Raw genomic sequence first — 19,801 nt, 5'->3', positions numbered from 1 at the left:
GGTTTAGAGCACCTAGCAACTAGCTCCAGTGGTGGAGCTGGGATTTGATCTAGTCCTGTCTAACAGAGAAATCTCATACCTCTCTCTTCTTCCTTAATTGGCCTCCTGGGTGGCCCTTGCAGCCTTCCTTTCTCACCAACAACTCTCAGTCTTCCTCCCTTTGGCATCTCTCCTTCCATGTCACTATGAAACAGGGCAGTTATTGCTCTATGCTCATGTTGAAAAGCAAATGGTTTTGTATTTAGCAAAGCAACCATCAGTTTGTTCCTTGTTTCTGAGTGTGTTTTTGTTTTGTTTTATTTGTTCATTTGGTTTGATTTTTTTTTTAAGCCAGGAAGTCCAAGAACCCCAAGGACACATTTCTGGGTTGCAGATGGTCCTTGAGGTTTTACTTTTTGAAACACTCAGGAGCACTTCAGCTCATTTTTTTTATTACAAAAGAAAAGACAAATGAAAAAGGCTTCCCTGGTTCCCTGTATGTGGGCCCAGGACTCGGTGGTCTGCCAGTTTTCCCCTCGCTGCAAGCTTCTTTCCCACTGCTAATGACAGTGTGTGCTGCTGCACACTCACCCTCCTTCTTCTGATGTCTTCTTTTCCCTGTGAAGTACGTGGTTTCTCTTTTTCATTCCCTTATTATTCTAACCTACTGGTCTTTGTCTTTGGCTATTGACTCATTTCAACACACACTTTCCCTAGCTGATATACAGCTCAAAGAAGTCCTACCACAGAAAAATAACTTCCCAGAAAAACTCTTTTTTCATAATAACAACTGCTGACATTTGCTTAGCGCTTTTCTGTCCATTTTTTTAGCTTGATTAGATTATAAAGCCCTTCCCAATTACTGGATAAAAAAGACAAGTGAATGCAGTCTCTGAATACATAACTAAAACTATGCCATAACAAACAGTAGGGAAATCACATTTACAGCAAATAACTTGCCAATAAACAGCTTCTGTCACCAAATACTAAAAGATACTCTTGGTTTTAGTCTGAATGAAAGTTAAGGAAATGTAGACTACTTTTTAAGGAATGTAGTCTGAACTAATGAAGTTCTCTAGTCTCTTGTCTCCTAAAGCAGTGGTCCCCAACCTTTTTGGCACCAGCGACCAGTTTTATGGAAGACAATTTTTTCATGGACCAAGTGAGGGAGGATGGCTTGGGATGATTTAAGTGCATTACACTCAAGCTCACCTCCTGCTGCGCAGCCTGGTTTCTAACAGGCCGGGACCGGTACCATCCAAAACCCAAACATTAAGGACCCTTTTCCTAAATCATTGAGAAAAAAAAGCTACAATCAAGTAAATGATTCAGAGTGCAAGACATTTTTGATTTTCGCTAATCCCATACAATCATTACACAGATGATAAACTGAGTTCTAGTTTACTCATTAATTCAACAAGCATGCATTGTTGAATGCATATGATAGCCACTCTGCTAGATACTAGGGATAGAAGGTACTATTTCTACTTAAAAGCTTTTAATTTAATGGAAAAGAAAGGGAATGAAAACAATTTTTAAAACATGACTTTCAAGGAGAGTAAATGGAAATGCAGAGGTCACTAACTTTGAAACCCTTAATTTCATTTCTTCATTTGTCATCTTTATTTCTCATTACTCTTGGATTTTCAGCCTCTGTTGTATCTAGATAATAAGCCTATCTATATTCTTACTGGTACAAGAAACCTGTAGCATGCAGTGGTTTTGCAGGCTCAGAAGGGTGTGAAGCTTGGTTTTAGCATTTGTTAGAAATGTGAGTCTGTGCCACTGTTTACCGTTGAGGGAATGGTACTATCACAAGAACAGTCATTGTGTTAAATGAGCCATTGTAGAAAGCCTGACCTACATTAGAGCAGCACCTGACATGATTTCAGTCAACATTAGCTACAAATATTAAGGAGGTCTTTTTCATACTCATGTTGCAGAAAACCTGATGGGATAAGGGGTAGAGAGATATTAATAAACAAACTACCCCTCTGAGAAAGCAAATTTGTTAGTTTTACCAGTAAACAAAGTATTGTCATTTTCTGTGACATGCTTAGATCTTTAATATATGCACATTGTAAAAAGGAGAGCTTTGAAGATACTTTAAGCTCATTTTGATCTTGCAAAAGATGCTTCCATCTCAGAATACTTGTGAATGACTACATGAACTTGTGTGGACTGAACAAAGCATTGGAAATGTTTTTCATGCTAGGCACATCCAATATCCTATAAATGGTATTCATTTCTTAAAAAGCCATATAACAGATTTTAGCTCTGGTCAGGATCTAGAGTTCTAAATGAGCTAGCACAAAGTTTAAATAGAGAATTTCATTTCAGTACTAAAACTTTTTAGGTTCATCATGATTAATAAAAAAAGACATTATTCAATGATAGGGCTTCTATATAAAGATGGTGGCAAACAGCTCCTGGATCCTGATTTTGAGGCAGTCAGTGGGTAATGCGATGGCCTGGGGAGACAGGATGTCTCAGAGTTCTAATTCTGGCTCTGATGGCACCAGTGAGGATTAGTGATTTATATTAGTATCTTCAGGCTCTTTTCATAGGTTTGCTTTTTTATCTAGCCACAAGGATCGACAAGCTATGGCCCATGGGCCAAATCTAGCCCACTGTCTATTTTTTACAGTTTCAAGTTACTAGAAAAAAGTCAAAAGAAGAATAATCCTTTTTAAAAAAAATATTTTTAAAGAGAGGGGAAGGGAGGGAGAGAAACACTGATGTGAGAGAGACACATCGATGGGTTGCCTCTCATATGCACTGACCAGGGACTGAACCCACAACCCAGGCAGATGCCCTGAACAGAATCAAACTGGCAAACTTTTGCTTTGTAGGACAAAGCCCAACCAACTAAGCCACAATGGTCAAAGCAAGAATATTTCTTTATATTTGAAAATTATTTAAAATCCAAATGTCAGTGCCCATTAATACAGTTTTATTGGAACACAGCCATACCCATTTGTCTATACTACAACAGGAAAGTTGAGTGATCGTAATAGAAACTTTATGGCCTATAAAATCTAAAACATTTACTCTCTGGTCTTTTCCAGAAAATGTTTGCTGACCCCTGGCCTAGCATGTCTAATGAATGACAAAATTAAATGGGAATGGGTCCACATGTCTACACTGTGAGAAAACACTCCACAGTCAGCACTTCTTGTAAGAATGATCATAAGACCACACTTGTAATCCATTTATAAATGCTTAGAATGCCTTTTGGTTGTCAAGGCATTAACCAGAATTTCAAGAGATTACAAATACCATATGATTTCACTTATATGGGGAATCTAATGAACAAAGTGAACTAAGAAGGAAAGTGGGGACAGACTCATAGATGGAGAGCAGACAACAGTTAGTTAGGGATGGGGAGGTTAGGGGTTGGAGGGATTGAGCAAAAAGGAAAATGGACTCATTCGCTTGGATAAAAGTGTGGTGATTTCAGGGGGAGGGGCATATAAAAGGACTAAATGTTAGTGAAAAAAATAAAGATTAAATCAAAAAATAAATAAACAAAGTATCCTTTAACCATTTTAATAGTCTCTTTTAAATGTGTATTTTAAGGCATTTTAAGTAATGAGGGAAGTTTAAAAGAAAAATTCCAAATACACTTTTATATGAAAGAACACATATTACATAAAATATGCTGATTTTCAATGCATTTAACTCATGTTCAGAACTACTTGTGTATATATAATTATGTTTTCAGACCATAAACAACTCCTACTCACATTTTCTAAATAATCTGCACACATTAACTAACCAAAACAGAAAAAGAAATTAAAAAAAAAAAAAAAACCCACAAGCATCAAGGCAGCCTACAGACATAGGCAGACAAAAAAAAGAGATATCATAGCTGCCTTTGGATAACAAATATAATTGCATGGATTTTAAATTAGCTTTACTGACACAAAAGAGAAATAATGATAAGATAAAGAGAGTATTATAAAAGTAAATGCCTTAGTAGCATATTTAACTAATGATCAAGAAAATTACTTTTATGTTAAAACACTATTAAAATACCCCACATTTTGATATAAAATAGGCACCAAATTCTGGTTTATACTCTTAAGTGATAGCACATTAAGATATCCAAGACTTTATTTGTTCATCCTAGAAGGAGTTGCAGATATAGACACGAATGATAAACTTTCATTGCTGATGTCACATAGTTATCTCAAACACTCAAAAATTGGCTGAGCTTACTATCTATAATATTTCTCAGGTGGCCTATTATATAGTGCAGCTGCACTGATCATCTAAGTAGGTTCATTTTGGGAAATTAAAAATTTTAGTGTCCAGATCCATAAAATGTTCTATCCAGAAAGTTCTTTGATAAATGGATGAAACAGGTCTGTAGAGTTATAATCATAGGACTAGAAGGAAAAAAAAAACAGAACTTGAGAGATAAAAGTTAATAACTGATTAATAATATAGCACATAATTACAAGTAACAAAAAGTTGTCATGTTAGACATGTGTGTATATAGATGAAATAAATAGAGCATTGGAACATAGAGATAAATAGCTAAACATAGAGAAAGGGATTGATAGATAGTGATAATGATAATAGAATATTAATAGTCTTGGTCTCCAAATTTAAACTTCAGTTATTAAACTGTAGAACAAAATTGGGATTCACATAATTACTAAAGCCCCTAAAAGTGTTTGCAATTTTGTATGTATATGCACTTTTTAAAAGACCCATAGTGCATTTATTGGATTATCTAAGCACCCATGTTCTATAACTTTTCATTTAGCTCCTAAAAATTCTTCCGGACAATAATTAGAATTAAAAAAACTCATCCAAACTTATAGAAGTAATATGTAGTTGGCTGAGGTTATTGAAAATAATTAGCATAGTCATGACTAACAGTCAGGGAAATGACACCTTTGCTTTTTTGAAGGGCTTAACTTCATTTCCAGGCAGATGAAAATCACTTTAGATTACCCTTCAAAATTTCTCTTTTTCTTTGTTTCTATAGCTAATAATTCTCCCCTTGTCTCATTGTCTTGTGTGTTCCTCTTTTCTTTCCTTGAGGGAAGGAAGAGAATAAGAAAATCTCTGAGTTCTAGTTCTTATTGATTTTGGGCACTGGGCCCCGATGGGGCTTTGAGAGTCTGGAATATTGGCAATTGCTTTTCAAACCCATAATGGGTCTCTGCTTAGATAATGCCTATGCAGGTCGGTGGAGTGATTGCCAACAGGTGTGCTTGCTGCTGGCTAGACAGAGAGCGATAACGTAGCCAGTGTGTTAAGCAAGTTGGTGAAGAAGCTGGGACTATTTCTGCAATGTAAGTTCTGTAATGAAGAGAAGTAAACCCTCGTGTATCAGTTTTCTGCAGGGAAAAACTATAGGTGTATATTTCTCCTTTGGCATATTCACATGTAGATAAAGACATTGGAGTCAAGTGTGTTTTTCTCCTTTTTCATGAAAGTATAGCTGTGGCTTTAAGAACATGTATTCAAAAGTACTATACGTGGGCATCTTTATTCAGTACTTATTTTAATAATAGGCATAAACATAAAATAGCTGCAAACAAATGAAAATGCCATTCTTGTTTCAAGTGCCAAAATTCTCTTTCCCAATGGATGAGTTAAGAAATGATAAAAGTATATTCATTTTAGCTAATAATCACAATAAAGTTCACATGTTATATTTTACAAACTATGCATCAAAGTCTAATATCACTTATTTTAAATATATGTGTGTATATATATACATACACACACATATGTATAAAACTTTATTTTCTGGGAGCTTTACCTGTGTAAAGGTAAATCAGTGATGCATGCACACACATGCACACATATAAATACACTCACTGCCTGGTGCTAGCTGTTTTACCTTGATAAAATTACTTCTCTGTGCCTCAGTTTCTTTTTCTGGGAATGGAAATAATAAAATAGGCTGCCTCATAGAGTTTTAGTAAGGGTTAAGTAAAGTGATACATATAAAGAGCCAGAACTTGCTTGAGATACAGAAAGCTAGTTATAGATAAAGCTACAGTGGCTGTCACAGATACTTGATGCTCTGTCCAAATCCCAGAGGCTGGTACATTGACTACTGATGGCCTTCATGGGAACTGTCCTCCATTGCAACAGGAAACTACTTCACCCCAGTTTATCTGTTTCCTCTCCTGCCAGTCAGTGACAAGATGAGCTGATGCCAGGTAACAAGTTTGGTTTCTCACTTTAGAGCAACTCTGAGGGACAGTCTAGCTCTAGGGCTCCCCATCGCATCAGCTGAGACCTCAGTTGCCATAGTATTATGAGACATTTTATCCTTCTGCCCCATCCTGCTTTCCTCACTTCCTCACAGATGATGTATTTTCAGAGAGCACTCCCCAATAAACATTTGATCATAACTCTCCATCAGAATGTGTTTCCCAGAATCCAGGCTAAGATTAAAGATAGTTACAGATTTTTTAAAAATTGTCTTCCCATTATTTTGGAATTTCTAAGATTTAAAAATAAATTTTAAAAGTGCTAAAAATTCACATTCTAAGTTGAAAAACAACAACTTCCAAAGTTTTAAGCCACTTCCCTGCAGGGTTTATAGAGAGAATGCATTTCAGAGAAGAAACCCAAACCCCATTTTCCTGCCCCTGACTATTACAAGAGGAAAATCAGAAAAGTGGAAGTGCTGCTTGGAGACAACAGTTTTCAAGATAAACACTTTTTTTTTGGTGGGGGGAGGGAAAGATTTTCTCTCAACCATCAGTACAGGTCAAAAAAAGCATGAGAGAGATGCTCATAAATTTTGAAACATGCTAGAACTGTCAGCCACCACTACTACAAGTTGAAGACTCATGTGAAGCTTGGCAGGCCACAAAAACTGCTAGGTCTGAAGCTCAGGCACTATGGAAAAAAGGACAAGGAGGCAAGTAGAGGGAGGCAGCAGCAGCGAAACAGCCTGTGCTGCTCTTACTTGGCAGATATGTGAGTGTCTTGGTCACTGAATAAGCACAAACAAAGGAGCTGGCCTTTGACCTCTTTTGCCAGTATCCCATCCAACAGGATCATGCCCAGGGTACAGATTCCTACCTTTTGAAGTACATTTCCAAGTCTAGGGATGTTGGAAAATCCACAAATGCACTCCATGAGAGAGTCAGCATTTGGGGAGAAGTGTAATATGCAATCAGTGTAAAGGGGCTACACTCCTGCAGAAGCTTCTGTGTAGGAAAATTACCTTCTTCCATCTTTCTCTTGTTCTCATTATCAAAGAGGAAGGCAGAGAGGTAGGAAAGAGAACATGAGGTTTCCCACCACTTCAGCCAGTAAAGCCACAGTGGTATTTACTGCACCCAGTGATGGAAAGATCCCAGGCAGCAGGAAGTAAGAGGTCAATGTGGCCAAGTTGGGAGTAGTGTGATAGCTGACCAAAAAAAAAAAAAAAAAAAAAAAATCATATGACAGATTCCTCCATAAACCTGGTAAATGCAGACACTTCAATAAATATTTATGCAGCCCCTTGCATTATACTGTACTAGGTACTAGGGTTGTGGAGATGAGGGAGAAAGATGTGGTTCCTAACTGGATGGAGCACATATTTCCTTGTCTCTCTATGCTTATCTTTAGCTGTCTCTGAATCACTATTGCTTTTTCTCCTTCTGACAAACTGTTTTTCTGAGAAAGTTAAGGCATCATCATTCTATTAATTACTCTTCTAAATTTTTAAAACACAAGAAAACCTTCCCCAGAACACATTTTGAGAGAAGCAAAGAGACCATTTTCTTTCTTCCAGCACTATACATTAAAGGTCTGCCAACATTCTTTTCTCAACCACATTTCCCAAAAGCTTAGCACTTGGCCATGAACTTCATTCCAGTCTAAGATTTGGAATGTCAGACAGTGAAGTCTCCAAATTGCCTATTTGGCTAACACCTCCATTTTGAATAACATGGAGAGAAATAGAAAAAAATGGAGTGAAATGCTTTAAATCATGAATGGCATTATTCAAAGACATAATTCATTTTATGAGATAGCAAGTCTGTAAGAATTAATCCCAAATTATGGTAGGGTTTTTTTTTTTAGCTTTTTACAAAAGCTTTAAGCCTATTTAGAAATAGCATACACAGTAATAGGTAATATAGTCTGCCTCATAAAGTTGTTTTAAAGACCCTCAATTCTATTGAAAAACCTTGTTTCTCTTCTTTGCACATGATTAATATTTAATATCATGGGGTATTTCATACTACTAAAGCAAAAACAGCAAAGACATGGAAGCTATAAAGATATACAGCACATATGTGAATAAACTATATATATATATACATATGTATGTGTACATATACCTATATACCTATGTATGTATATATGTGTAGGTATATATATATATACACACACACACACACACATGCAAACACATACATACACAAATATCTTAGTATGTATATAGTACTAGAATATTTGGCAAAGGGCTTCCTGGAGGTTATTGTCAGTTTTGTTAGATATTATTATAGGCAGATGGGATTAAAGTGTGTAATCCTATTCATAGCTATAGCTTGGGTAGTTGGGCTTGAAGCACTTGTCTACAAAAATGGAATAGTGTTGAATCTGTACACATCATGCACAGCATGGGTTTTCAGAAGTGGTGATCGAGGGAAGTCACAGAGAAAGCCATGCAGAATAAGTACATATTATGAAGATATGCCATCAGGCCGGCCCAAAGAGGATTCTGTAAAAGGCACTGACCACATTCCCACAATCTTTCCCATCTCCTACACTTTTTGACAAATGAAAACACTCTTGCAACTTTGCAAATTCTCCATGTCAAACAATTTCACAATTGGAAAGCTTAGACAATACTATCTTGTCATTTCCATTTGCAAAAATAAATCAAGTGTCAGCTTCTTTGTGAGTAATCTTGATTTTGAAAAATTTATTAAAATCATGTGATTCAGATCCCCACATTTTCACACAAATACAGAAGCATTTGCCTGAAATTCCATCCTGATGTCAGGAGCAAAGCAATAAAAACCCAATGACCAAGATTAATGGAGCAGACACTGAATTCTCACTGTAGGCATAGTGATTTTCCAAATCCTTCTTCAAAGAAGCATATGACACAATTCTCTTGTCACTTCAGAGGTATAAAACCTAATTTGGAAGCTATACATATTGTATTAATGATTCAGGAAGCATCTTTGCACATGAGCTATGGGCTCACTTTTTTTTTTTTGAAAGAACAACCTTCAGATTCCATATAATGCAGTATTAAGCTTCTTAAGCTTTGCTCATCAAAAGCCATTATTTTTTTTTGCACTTCATGTGAAACACATGCCCTAGAACAGCAGTGTTAGAGGGAAAGTTTCGTGACTTCCTGAGCTGAAGACACAGCTGTCTCTAGAAGTCTTGACAATATCCATTTATATTATATTAGAACCTTGACACTGAAAGATGAAATCTCTACCTAGTTAGTAGACTGAATGGGAAAGTAGACCTTCAGTATTGGAGATAAAGAGTCAAAGCTGTCAGTTTAATACCATGCTCATTTAAAACCTAACAGGCACTAATGTTTGAGAATAAATAGGGGAAGAAATTTCCTCTACTGATACTTCAAAGACTTTGCAACATCTGGAATCTGGTTCCATACAGTATATTCCACTAAGAAGTAAGTATAAAAAGATTTTAATAGGGCAAACAAGATTCAGGTTTCTTACAATGTGTTCTCCCTGGGGGAAAACAAATAACACGATTCATCTGACTAACCTTTCTGCACTTCAGCTGCATTAATTAACCTTTAGTCATGGATTCCAAAGTGAGCCAGATGAACTCAGTGCTACAGCTGTTTTCATTGAGGGGAAAAACATGCTTTCACATTTTAGGTTCCTGGCATTTATAAATCTGGGGAAAATGTTTTGTTGACTGCCTTTGTGCCAGCATTATTGATATGTGTTACATATTACTCACCCAAATAAATTCAAACTCACCTTGGGCTGTGATTCAATCAATATCGATATTACATCAACTGGGCCAGTCAGCCATTGCTATAAAAAGCACACCCCTAACTTGCTCTTTCTTCTATCAGGGATTAAGGAAGGACTAAAGAACTCCTCAAAGAAGTAGATCCTGACTTTGAAGAAATTGTTGCTGGGTGAGTCAAAGATTTAAGTGGCAACCAGGTACTGAGAGAGGGGTGGATGAAGATGACTAGAAAAAATGAACAGATGGTGAAGAAATTTAACTGCAGGGTCTGATAACTTGGCAGAGACATCCTCAGTTCTGCAAGCCAAACATGTGCAAGTGGTTGGTTGGAAACAGAGTTGAGGTACAGAACTGTAACATGTTGTCAGTTGTTGAAGGGGGATTTTTCTTTTGTTTTGTTTTTGTAGCAAAGGTGTCTTTACAATGTAATTTTGTGAGAAAATTATGACAGATAATCGGCTGGATAGTGCATTTTACCTGTAATACCTTGCCAAAATTTCACATTATAAGAGCACTGTAAAATTAGCTTTGTCTCCAATAGTCTCAGGGATGTTCTGTTATGACCTTTGGTCCCTCTGGTGTCTATGGACAATGGATATCCAGTAACCATGTGGCTGTGTGTGTGTGTGTGTGTATTCATTTGTACCCTTGTACAGATCTGAGGTCATTATCTGTGTAGATACACACCAAATTTGATACTTGCCTCCACAAATAATGTTTGCAGCATGATTCTAGAAAAATAAAGACATTCTGACCAGTTTTCCCCTTTCCCAATATGGAACATCAATAATGTGATCAATCCAGAAAATCATTTTACCTGGAACTACTTCAAAAAGGAATTTCCCTGGGCTCTCGTCATTGCAGGGATGTTCAAGGACTTTATTTCCAGGCAGAAAAATAGTACCCTGTGAACACAAATGCACAAAACATCAACATTATTACATGGCAAACACTAAACATTATCTTCATCACAATCATTATCAGTGAATATTTAAAGTGCATCTATAACCAGTGTATGGTAATACATATCAGACTCATTTATATTCCCAACTAATCAAAATTCATGTAACAAAATCATATTCATTCAGCATGTAACAAACATTTATTGGCCATCTAATGTGTATAAGATGTACTAGGTGCTCTATTAGGTGCTGCAATCATTTTAAGCACCAATTTATTAAATGTTTTTTGTGTGCCAAAAATTTTACTAAACATTCTATCAACATCATATTATTCATTAGAAAATTGATATATTTTCCCCCATTTTACTGATGTGAAAACCAAGGCAGAGACTTTGAATAACTTAGTCAATGTTATCATAGCTTTCTCTTAATTATCCCTTTTCCTTTTGTTATTATAGATCTCTCTCTCTTTAACGGATCATTTTCATGGTATTGAGACATACTTAAAAGTCCATCCTATTAAAAAATTTTAGACTCTAGCTATCATTTTTTCCCCTTGCCTAGCAAAGAGTTATCTACACTGAAACTATTTCCTTATATGTATGCATTGCACTCTAGTTTTTGCACCTAGAATTCCAATTACATAATTTGTCAATTTTCAGTCTTCAATGAACTTGACTTCCCAGGAGCATTCAGCACTATTAACCACTCTTTCTTGAAGCACTTTCTTCCCATGGCTCTTGTTTTCTTCCAGGTTTATCTCTTTCTTTTCTGGCCGTAACTGACTTTTAAATATTACAGAACTTCAAAGGTCTATCCAATGATTCCTTCTTTATATTCTCTTTCTCCAAGCTATCTCATCAATGCCTATGACTTTAATAACCAATTACAAGCCAATAAACACTATATTAATAATTTTAACCCAGGGTTCTTTGAGCTTCATAGCTTTATATCCATGGACTTATTTAACATTTCCATTTACATATCCCAAAGCATCTTAAAACTAAACTTAGTCAAATTAAAACACAATTAATTCACCCTGGCTGGTGTGGCTCAGTGGACTGAGTGCCTGTGAACCAAAGGGTCGCCAGTTTGATTCCCAGTCAGGACACATGCCTAGATTGTGGGCCAGGTCCCCAGTTGGGGGTACACAAGAGGCAACCACACATTGATGTTTCTTTCCATCTTCTTCTCCCTCTCTTCCCCTCTCTCCAAAAATAAATAAAATCTAAAATAAAATGCAATTAATTCTGGTCTTGTTTATGCATTCCCAAACTCAATGGCTGGTGCCCTTTTATAATTAGCTGCAAATGCCAGTACTGTAGCAATCAGTACCCCATTATATCTCTGCTACCACCACTCCCTAGTTCAAGCTACTATTGTCTTTGCCTGGAATGTTTCAAACACCAGTTCACTGAATCCCCCATGGTACTCAAACATCTTTCAATCCTTTTTTCTTAATGCAGTCAGAATGATCTTTATACAGAAATTTGATCCTTGCATTTTCCTGCTTAAAAATTATTCAATGACTTACTTTGTTCTAGAACAAAGTTCTGAGTGGTCCTGTTTCATCTACATCTCTAGGATAATTTTTTCACTCATCCTTCATTGCTTTTTATGATCAAGCCAACTGCCCTTCTATAAATAGCATCATACTCTCATCTACCTAAGGCCTATGTTCTTTCCTGGTTTATTTTCTAACCAGTTTTCAGATTTACTACATTCAAAACATACTTGCATAGCTTCCTGAATTTTTCCTGGACCGATTTACCACTGTATGTAACTACGTTATTTGCAAGATTGTTTGATTAATGTCCATCTCTACCATTACACTATAGGGGAATGAGGATATGTATTTTGCTCTCCAATTTAAACCAGTGCTTAGCATTTTGCCTGGCATAAGTTAATGACACAAAAAAGTGTACTGTTAAGTAAATGAGTAGCAAAGCCAATATTCAAAAGCAATATGCAGGATTTAAAACCATATGCTGTTGTCCACTTTATTTCATTGTCCACTTTTCCAGCTTGAAGCAATATTTACTTCAAGTAATATTTTTGTTCTACTCAACTTTTATTCTACTTGGTTTGGCACAGAAAATTATAGTCATCAACTCTGTCCCTCCTTCTGAGCTTGGAGTGATAAAGGACAGCACTCCCTAACTAAAGCGCAAGGAACTATAGATTAGAAATCTCTCTCTCCCTCCCTGCTAACAAGGGGAGTGTGGAGTTGCTGCCCTTGTTTTCCTCCTCCAAGAAGCAAATTTTCCTTTTTCTCATCATATTTAGTGTCCTCTGGCTCATGGATCCCATTTTACTTCTTTGGCATTTTTCAATAATTTTTAAAAATTACTAAATACTTTGAAAAATATTCATCCTAATTAAAACCTTATATATATAAGTTTAAAACCTATAGGATTTCTATGTAAAAAGTAATAAAATCAGTTGTTTCAATTGTGAGTTTATTTACTTAAATGATTATGTGGAGCAATTAAATTTGTGATTTGGCTTAGTTGTAGAACATAGCATCTACCCCTCAAGATAGATACATTTGTTTATGCATGTATGTATTTGTACATGTATATACACAGAGCTCTTGTTTAATTTTATGCCTTCAGGCTCTATTTAGGACCTTAAACTGTACTTGTGTTCTATAAAGTGAATTCAAGCCACTCTCCTGAACAAATAGTTCTCCTGCATAAAGTCATTGTCCATGAAACCCCAAACTACCTCACTTGGCAGGCAGAAGACAGAGTAATACTATTTTTGGGGAGGAGATTTTGCACATGTGAAGTAGCTACTCTGACTGATATTTTTATTTTAATTTTTGAACTTGACATTGTACAGATTTTATACTTTGACAGTTTTCCAAGTGAATTGCAGCATAAAAATAATACTTTAAATATCAGTAGACAATGTTTAGGACAGTATATACTGTAACTGATAGACATTTACTGTGCTTATAAAATAAAGTCATTTAATTGAAACAGCTAACTTGATCACCTTATACAGAAAACACATAATTAAAGTCTATCATCACTAAGAGAAGGGTCTTACTTGTAATTATTTTCAAAGTATTTTGCAATGTTCAAATTGCCAGAAAATACAGATAAACAAAAGAACCTATAATTTACCCAGCACCATAGATAACAAATATTCACACCAATATGCCTTTCCTTATTTGTACCTATTGATGTATATATGTATATTAATATATAGAGTAATTTTCACAAAAACAATAATCAAAATACACTTATTATGAAAGCAAAATCAAAAATAGTTTTGTTATGGAAATTGAATTACCTACATAGTTTTAAAAAGTTAAATAGTCCCAAAGAAGTTGGACACAAGGAGGAACACACCAAGACATCATAATTACATTACCCAAGGTTAAAATTAAGAAGAGAATCCTAGAAGCAGTAAGAGAAAAGGAGACAATTACCTACAAAGGAGTTCCCATCAGACTGTCAGCTGATTTCTCAAATAGACTTTATAGGTAAGAAGGGGCTGGAAAGAAGTGTCCCAAGTCATGAAAGGCAAGGACCTACATCCAAGATTGCTCTATCCAGCAAAGCTATCATTTAGAATGGAAGGGCAGATAAAGTTCTTCCCAGATAAGGTCAAATTAAAGGAGTTCATCATCACCAAGTCCTTATTATATGAAATATTAAAGGGATTTATCTAAGGAAAAGAAGATAAAAATATGAACAGTAAAATGACAGCAAACTCACAATTATTAACAACCACACTTAAAATAAAAACAAAAACAAACTAAGCAAACAACTAGAACAGGAACAGAACCACAGAAATGGAGATCACATGGAGGGTTAGCAACAGGGGAGTGGGAGGAGGAGAGAGGGGAAAAGGTACAGAGAATAACCAGCACAGATGGTAGGTAGAAAATAGACAGGGGAAGGGTAAGAATAGTATGGGAAATGTAGAAGCCAAAGAACTTATATGTATGATCCATGGACATGAAATAAAGGGGGGGAATGTGGGTGGGAGCAGGTGAGCAGGGGGAGTGAAGGGGTTAAAATGGGACAACTGTAATAGCATAATCAATAAAATATATTTTTAAAAACCACATACATTAAAAAGTCAGCTGAACAAAGAAAAAAGTTAAATAGCATAGTATTTGACTGAATATACCCACTTCTGTATCCTCTATTTTCATAAAGTATTTATATTCCTTTGTGTTATAAAGAACATTCATGAATATCCATGAAGCTAAATCTTTGAGCTCCTCAACTTACTCTTTGAGACAAATATCTAAGAGAAAAATTCATAGTAAAAAATTATTCACTCTTGTGTAAATTTGGTTAATTCTTCCAGAGTTACTTTAAATTAGCTAATTGAAGGAATAAATAACTAATAAGCAAGAATAATTCAAATGCCCAGACTGAATTAAAAAGTACTTTATTGAGATACTACCATATGTCAGATATTATTTTTAGAATTATTTCAGATGATGTAGAGTATGTACAAAAAAAAACCCTCTCTACTCTCAGTAGAAGAATAATATAATACATAACAATGAAACAAATAAGTGCCAAAGTATATAGAAAAACAAACATATATAATAAAAGTTTATGAAGAGAGTGTCATTAGAGCCCTCTGATTAGTTAGGAAAGATAATATAAAGGAAATGGTTTTTAAAGAAAGATACTTTTTAAGATTTAGTGATTTGGGGAAAATCTTCCAAAATGGAAGAAATATCATCAGCAAAGTAGTAATTAGAAACATAGGTTCAGAGCACATTAGAAAAAGAAGGCTCATGGGGAAATAAAACCTATTGGTGATGTTGAAGACATGTGGAAAGTCTAACCCTAGGCAGAGGATGTTGCATATCATCTCTATAACAACTGAGAACCAGAATTTGTCCTTGAGCAAAGCAGATGGAGATTTGTAAGACCAGCCTCTTGGAAGTGTGTCACAATGAAGCAATTAATTGACATAAAATGGCAAAGTCAAGACCTACACAAAGGTGTTGGCAATAGAAATGGCATAACTTTCCATTAGAGATATATTTTTAAGAAATATGAAAAAAACTTGTCATAGCTTAAACACTAGGAATGAAGAAGAATCAAAAAGGAGTTCAGTTTTTCTCTTCTGTGTCTAAAAGAAATATGGTTCCTCTTGTTAGAAATGGGGAAGACTCAAGCTCCCCAAGGCCCATGCACATGAAATAAAACTATGTGACATTCTTTAATTTTCTGTTGGTAGCTATTCCCTACTTGCCCCTTCAGATCTTCTCTCCACCCATCCCCCTGTTCTGTACCTCAGAGGCCTAATCTCTATAAATTGCATAAAACAGGCTCTCTTGACCTGTGCATTCAGGTTGGGTTTGAGAGATCATAGCACGAGGTCAGAAGATATCTATTGACTTCTCTTTCTCCATGAGAGACAGCAATTTGGCCCTAGGTATGTGGGCTGCCTTAGTCCACATTTCCTTAAACTTGCAGGCTTCCTCAAGTTCTGGTAGAGCTAAGAGTGGTAAGGGGTTCCTTCCTGTTTTTAGCCCCAGCTGTTTTCACTATCTGTTAGTTTCTGTTAACCTTTGCAACCCTTTGTCACTCACTACCACTTTAGAGGTGGAGCCATCAAATTTTTGCTGAGATCTTGAGTGAAGCTAGGGTGCAAGTGCCCTGAATTTTCTAAGAGTAGATTACCCCATGATGTTCAATATACCTCACTGTAGATTTTGAGTGATCTTAGTGAACAACCTCCTCAAATAAGAAAGGGATATAAAATTTTTGATAGGAGTGCAGTACATATGGCAATAATTATGTATACTTACATGTCAATAATTAATCACAGATTCAAAATGAAATTATACTTATTTTTATCCCTTCTAGCGAATATTCCTTTTAGAAAGAATCTTTCAAGTTTCAAAATGGGATAGTATGTTATATTTTTTATAGTTTAACAGCTAAGATTTGGCAAAAGAAACATAATTCAGAACCACACTAGTATTTTGTTTTCAGCTAAAATTGCTATTAGAAAAGAAGCTTGTGTCTAGTTAGTATCAGATCGCTGAGCCAAAACCACAAGATACTAGGGTAAGGCTAGATGCTGTTGAAAATAAGCATGGTGATCTTATTCTCTGAAAGTTGGATTGGCAAAATGATTCCTGTGCAGTGTCCTTGTTAGTTTCATTAGCATACTGATGAAATTTTTCTTTCAGCATGAACAATGATCATGAACCTCCCTTGGAACTAGGCAAAGTCTCAGCTTGTATAAAAATATACATAAAAATATATTTATAATACAAATAGGTTTGAAAATGAAATCAAGGTAAAATAAATATTATTCAACCATTTTTACTGGAGTTATATAAGTTGGTTTGATATTTTTCTTTTTAACAAATAATTTCGTTAATTTATTCAATAAATAATTGTTAACACCCAGCATGTGCCAGACCCTGTCCTAGGCACAGAAAATATAATAGTGAGGAAGTCCAATAATACCCTTGCATTTCTTCACTTTAGAATCACTAAGGAAAGGCAAAAAAAATGTTTTAAATTACAGATAAGCCCCTGTTATGAAAAGAGTACATATGCTTATGAAAGATATAAAATTATATACACAAGTGCATTGACTATATAATAATCTACAATGAGGACAAAGCTTGTGTTCAGTAACTGTATTTTGGAGTCATGCTGCCTAGTTTCAGATTCCCACTATACCACCAATTAGTGAGTGACTTCATGCAAGATACTTATCCTCTCCATTCCTCAGGCTCTTCATCCTTAAACTGGGATAAAAATGGAACCTACTTCATAACTGTGAACTATTACACACACGGTTTGTAGAAAAATGCCTGATACAGAATACTTTCAGCTGTTTTTAATATTGACAAAAAAATTGTATCTTATATTCTAGAAGCCTCAAAGATATTTTGGGCCTAAATTTTGCTAATCCCCAAATGATGAGGTGACTATAGTAAAGGTTCTTTATATATCTGCTAGTATTATCATCTAATGGAATAAATGGGAAGTAAACTAATTAGAAATTTTGAAGTCAAATTTTACTATCATGTTTGCAAGCCTAGAGGATTAATCAAAACAAATAAACCTCTAATTAATATATAATATATTATAGTTATATATGTATACTACATTATATAAGTAATATATAATATATTATGTATAGTAATATGTGCCATAACATAATGATGTTAATAATGATTGCTAACATTTCTTGACTATTTGTTAAAAAAATGAGTATGGCATTTATATCAATTAATTTGCTTGATGACTCTGTGACATAGGTATTTCTCATTTTATGGATGAGGAAAATGAAGCTCAGGGAGCACCTAGCAAAGGGCCTGGCATTGTAAATTCCCAACACATATTTGTCTGAACAAAAAAAAATGCAAGAATAAATGAATGCAAGCTGCTTTAAGGATTTTATCTTTAATTATTAACCCAATTTATGTTCCCATTTCTAATCAATTACTGCTATACAGTTCAAAGTTTTATAGTTAAGTTCCTTCTTAGCCTCTGAAATTATTTATTCTAATAACTGGGGTGTTGCCAGGAAGATGAGACAAGGGAACACTTGTAAATTGGTAAAATTTTAGAATTTACCAAAGTAGTTATGATGTGAAACTATTTGGGGAAGACTAACCTAAACATTGGGGAAGACTAGAGAAAATGGCATGATATTTATAAAGCTGTGCACACTGCAGAAGGTACTGTTTTTCCTCAGCTAATAAAACACATAAACATGAGTAATATATATAATGTAGTCCAATTGTTACTTAAATTAAAAATGACAAACATAATAGCATGAAGTTATTTTATAATTACTGAATATATAAAAATAAATAGAAATAAATTTTCTATAGAGATGTCTTATTTTGCTGCATTTTATTATAAACAGCAGACTTAACACTTGAAAAGCATTGTCATTCTGGGTTCATTTTAATTTTAAAACAATATTTGTTTAGTATTGCATATGTTCAGACTCTAGGAAGCTAACAGGATGCTATTAATTGTGATGGAGGAAAATATATGCAGTGTTTGGCTGTAATCATTTAAAAACTTTTAACCCTTTCTTTTCAGACCCAAGGATCCTGTACCCCAGGTGAACTCTCCCTCTGGATGGAAGGACTCAAAATTTTTCCTGGACAGAGTCCTTCTGTATTAACATTCTCCTTGGGAACATAGTCATTAACATTCTAGCTACATTTAAGTTATTTCTTTTTGGCTACATGCTTTTGATTAATTGGAAAATGGAAAAATGCCTTGACTGTGGAGGAAAAAACAAATTGGAAATATGGGGAAGACATTATTATTTTAAAACCAAAATTCTATAATCATGCTCTTAAAATTTGTACAGAATTTAGAAGACCTTTCTCAGTCAGATTTCTCTAATGTATGGATCCCTCTGTAATAGCAAAGGCATTCAGAATTTGCTCCAACAAACTCTTACTACCTTTCTTAATGCACCCCATGCCATTTTTGAAAGAATATAATACGGAGAAAACATTCAAATGTTGATACAAAATCCATCTCTCAAAAATTTCTATTCCATGTCCTTCCCTTCAGAATGAAATTCCCCCTTTTCTATCTTTTTTTAAAATTGTTGTTCAAGTACAGTTTTCTGGTTTCCCCCCCCCCACCACCCAAGCTCTGCCCACCTCCCTCCCCCATTTCCACATCCCTTGTTATTGTCCATATGTTCTTTATAATTGTTCCTGTAAATCCTTCACCCTTGTTCCCATTATCTCCTTCCCTCTCCCCTCTGATCACTGTCAGCCTTTTTTCAATTTCAATGTCTTTGGCTATACCTTGCTTGCTTATTCATTTTGTTGATTGGGTTCCTGTTAACGGTGAGATACACTATGGAAAACAGTATGGAATTTCCTCAGAAAACTAAAAATGGATCTGCCTTTTGACTCGGCTATTTCAGTGCTAGGATTATATCCTAAGAACCCTGAAACACCAATCCAAAAGAACCTATGCACCCCAATG

The 19,801-nt window shown here is 35.2% G+C and overlaps 1 protein-coding gene across 2 annotated transcripts in view; it reads right to left on the bottom strand.

Moving 5' to 3' along the window:
* Window positions 1–19,801, bottom strand: part of ARHGAP24 (Rho GTPase activating protein 24) — a 478,629-nt gene that overhangs the window by 253,611 nt on the left and 205,217 nt on the right. For both annotated transcript variants that reach the window (XM_045820118.1, XM_045820120.1), the window contains exon 3: window positions 10,742–10,829. In XM_045820118.1, the coding sequence (XP_045676074.1) occupies window positions 10,742–10,829 (88 nt within the window). The remainder of the gene's footprint in view (window positions 1–10,741; window positions 10,830–19,801) is intronic.

Source organism: Phyllostomus hastatus, unplaced genomic scaffold, assembly GCF_019186645.2.
Source record: "Phyllostomus hastatus isolate PE091 unplaced genomic scaffold, TTU_PhHast_1.1 phas_scaffold_39, whole genome shotgun sequence".
NCBI lineage: Eukaryota > Metazoa > Chordata > Mammalia > Chiroptera > Phyllostomidae > Phyllostomus > Phyllostomus hastatus.
This window is presented reverse-complemented; position numbering and strand designations above follow the sequence as displayed.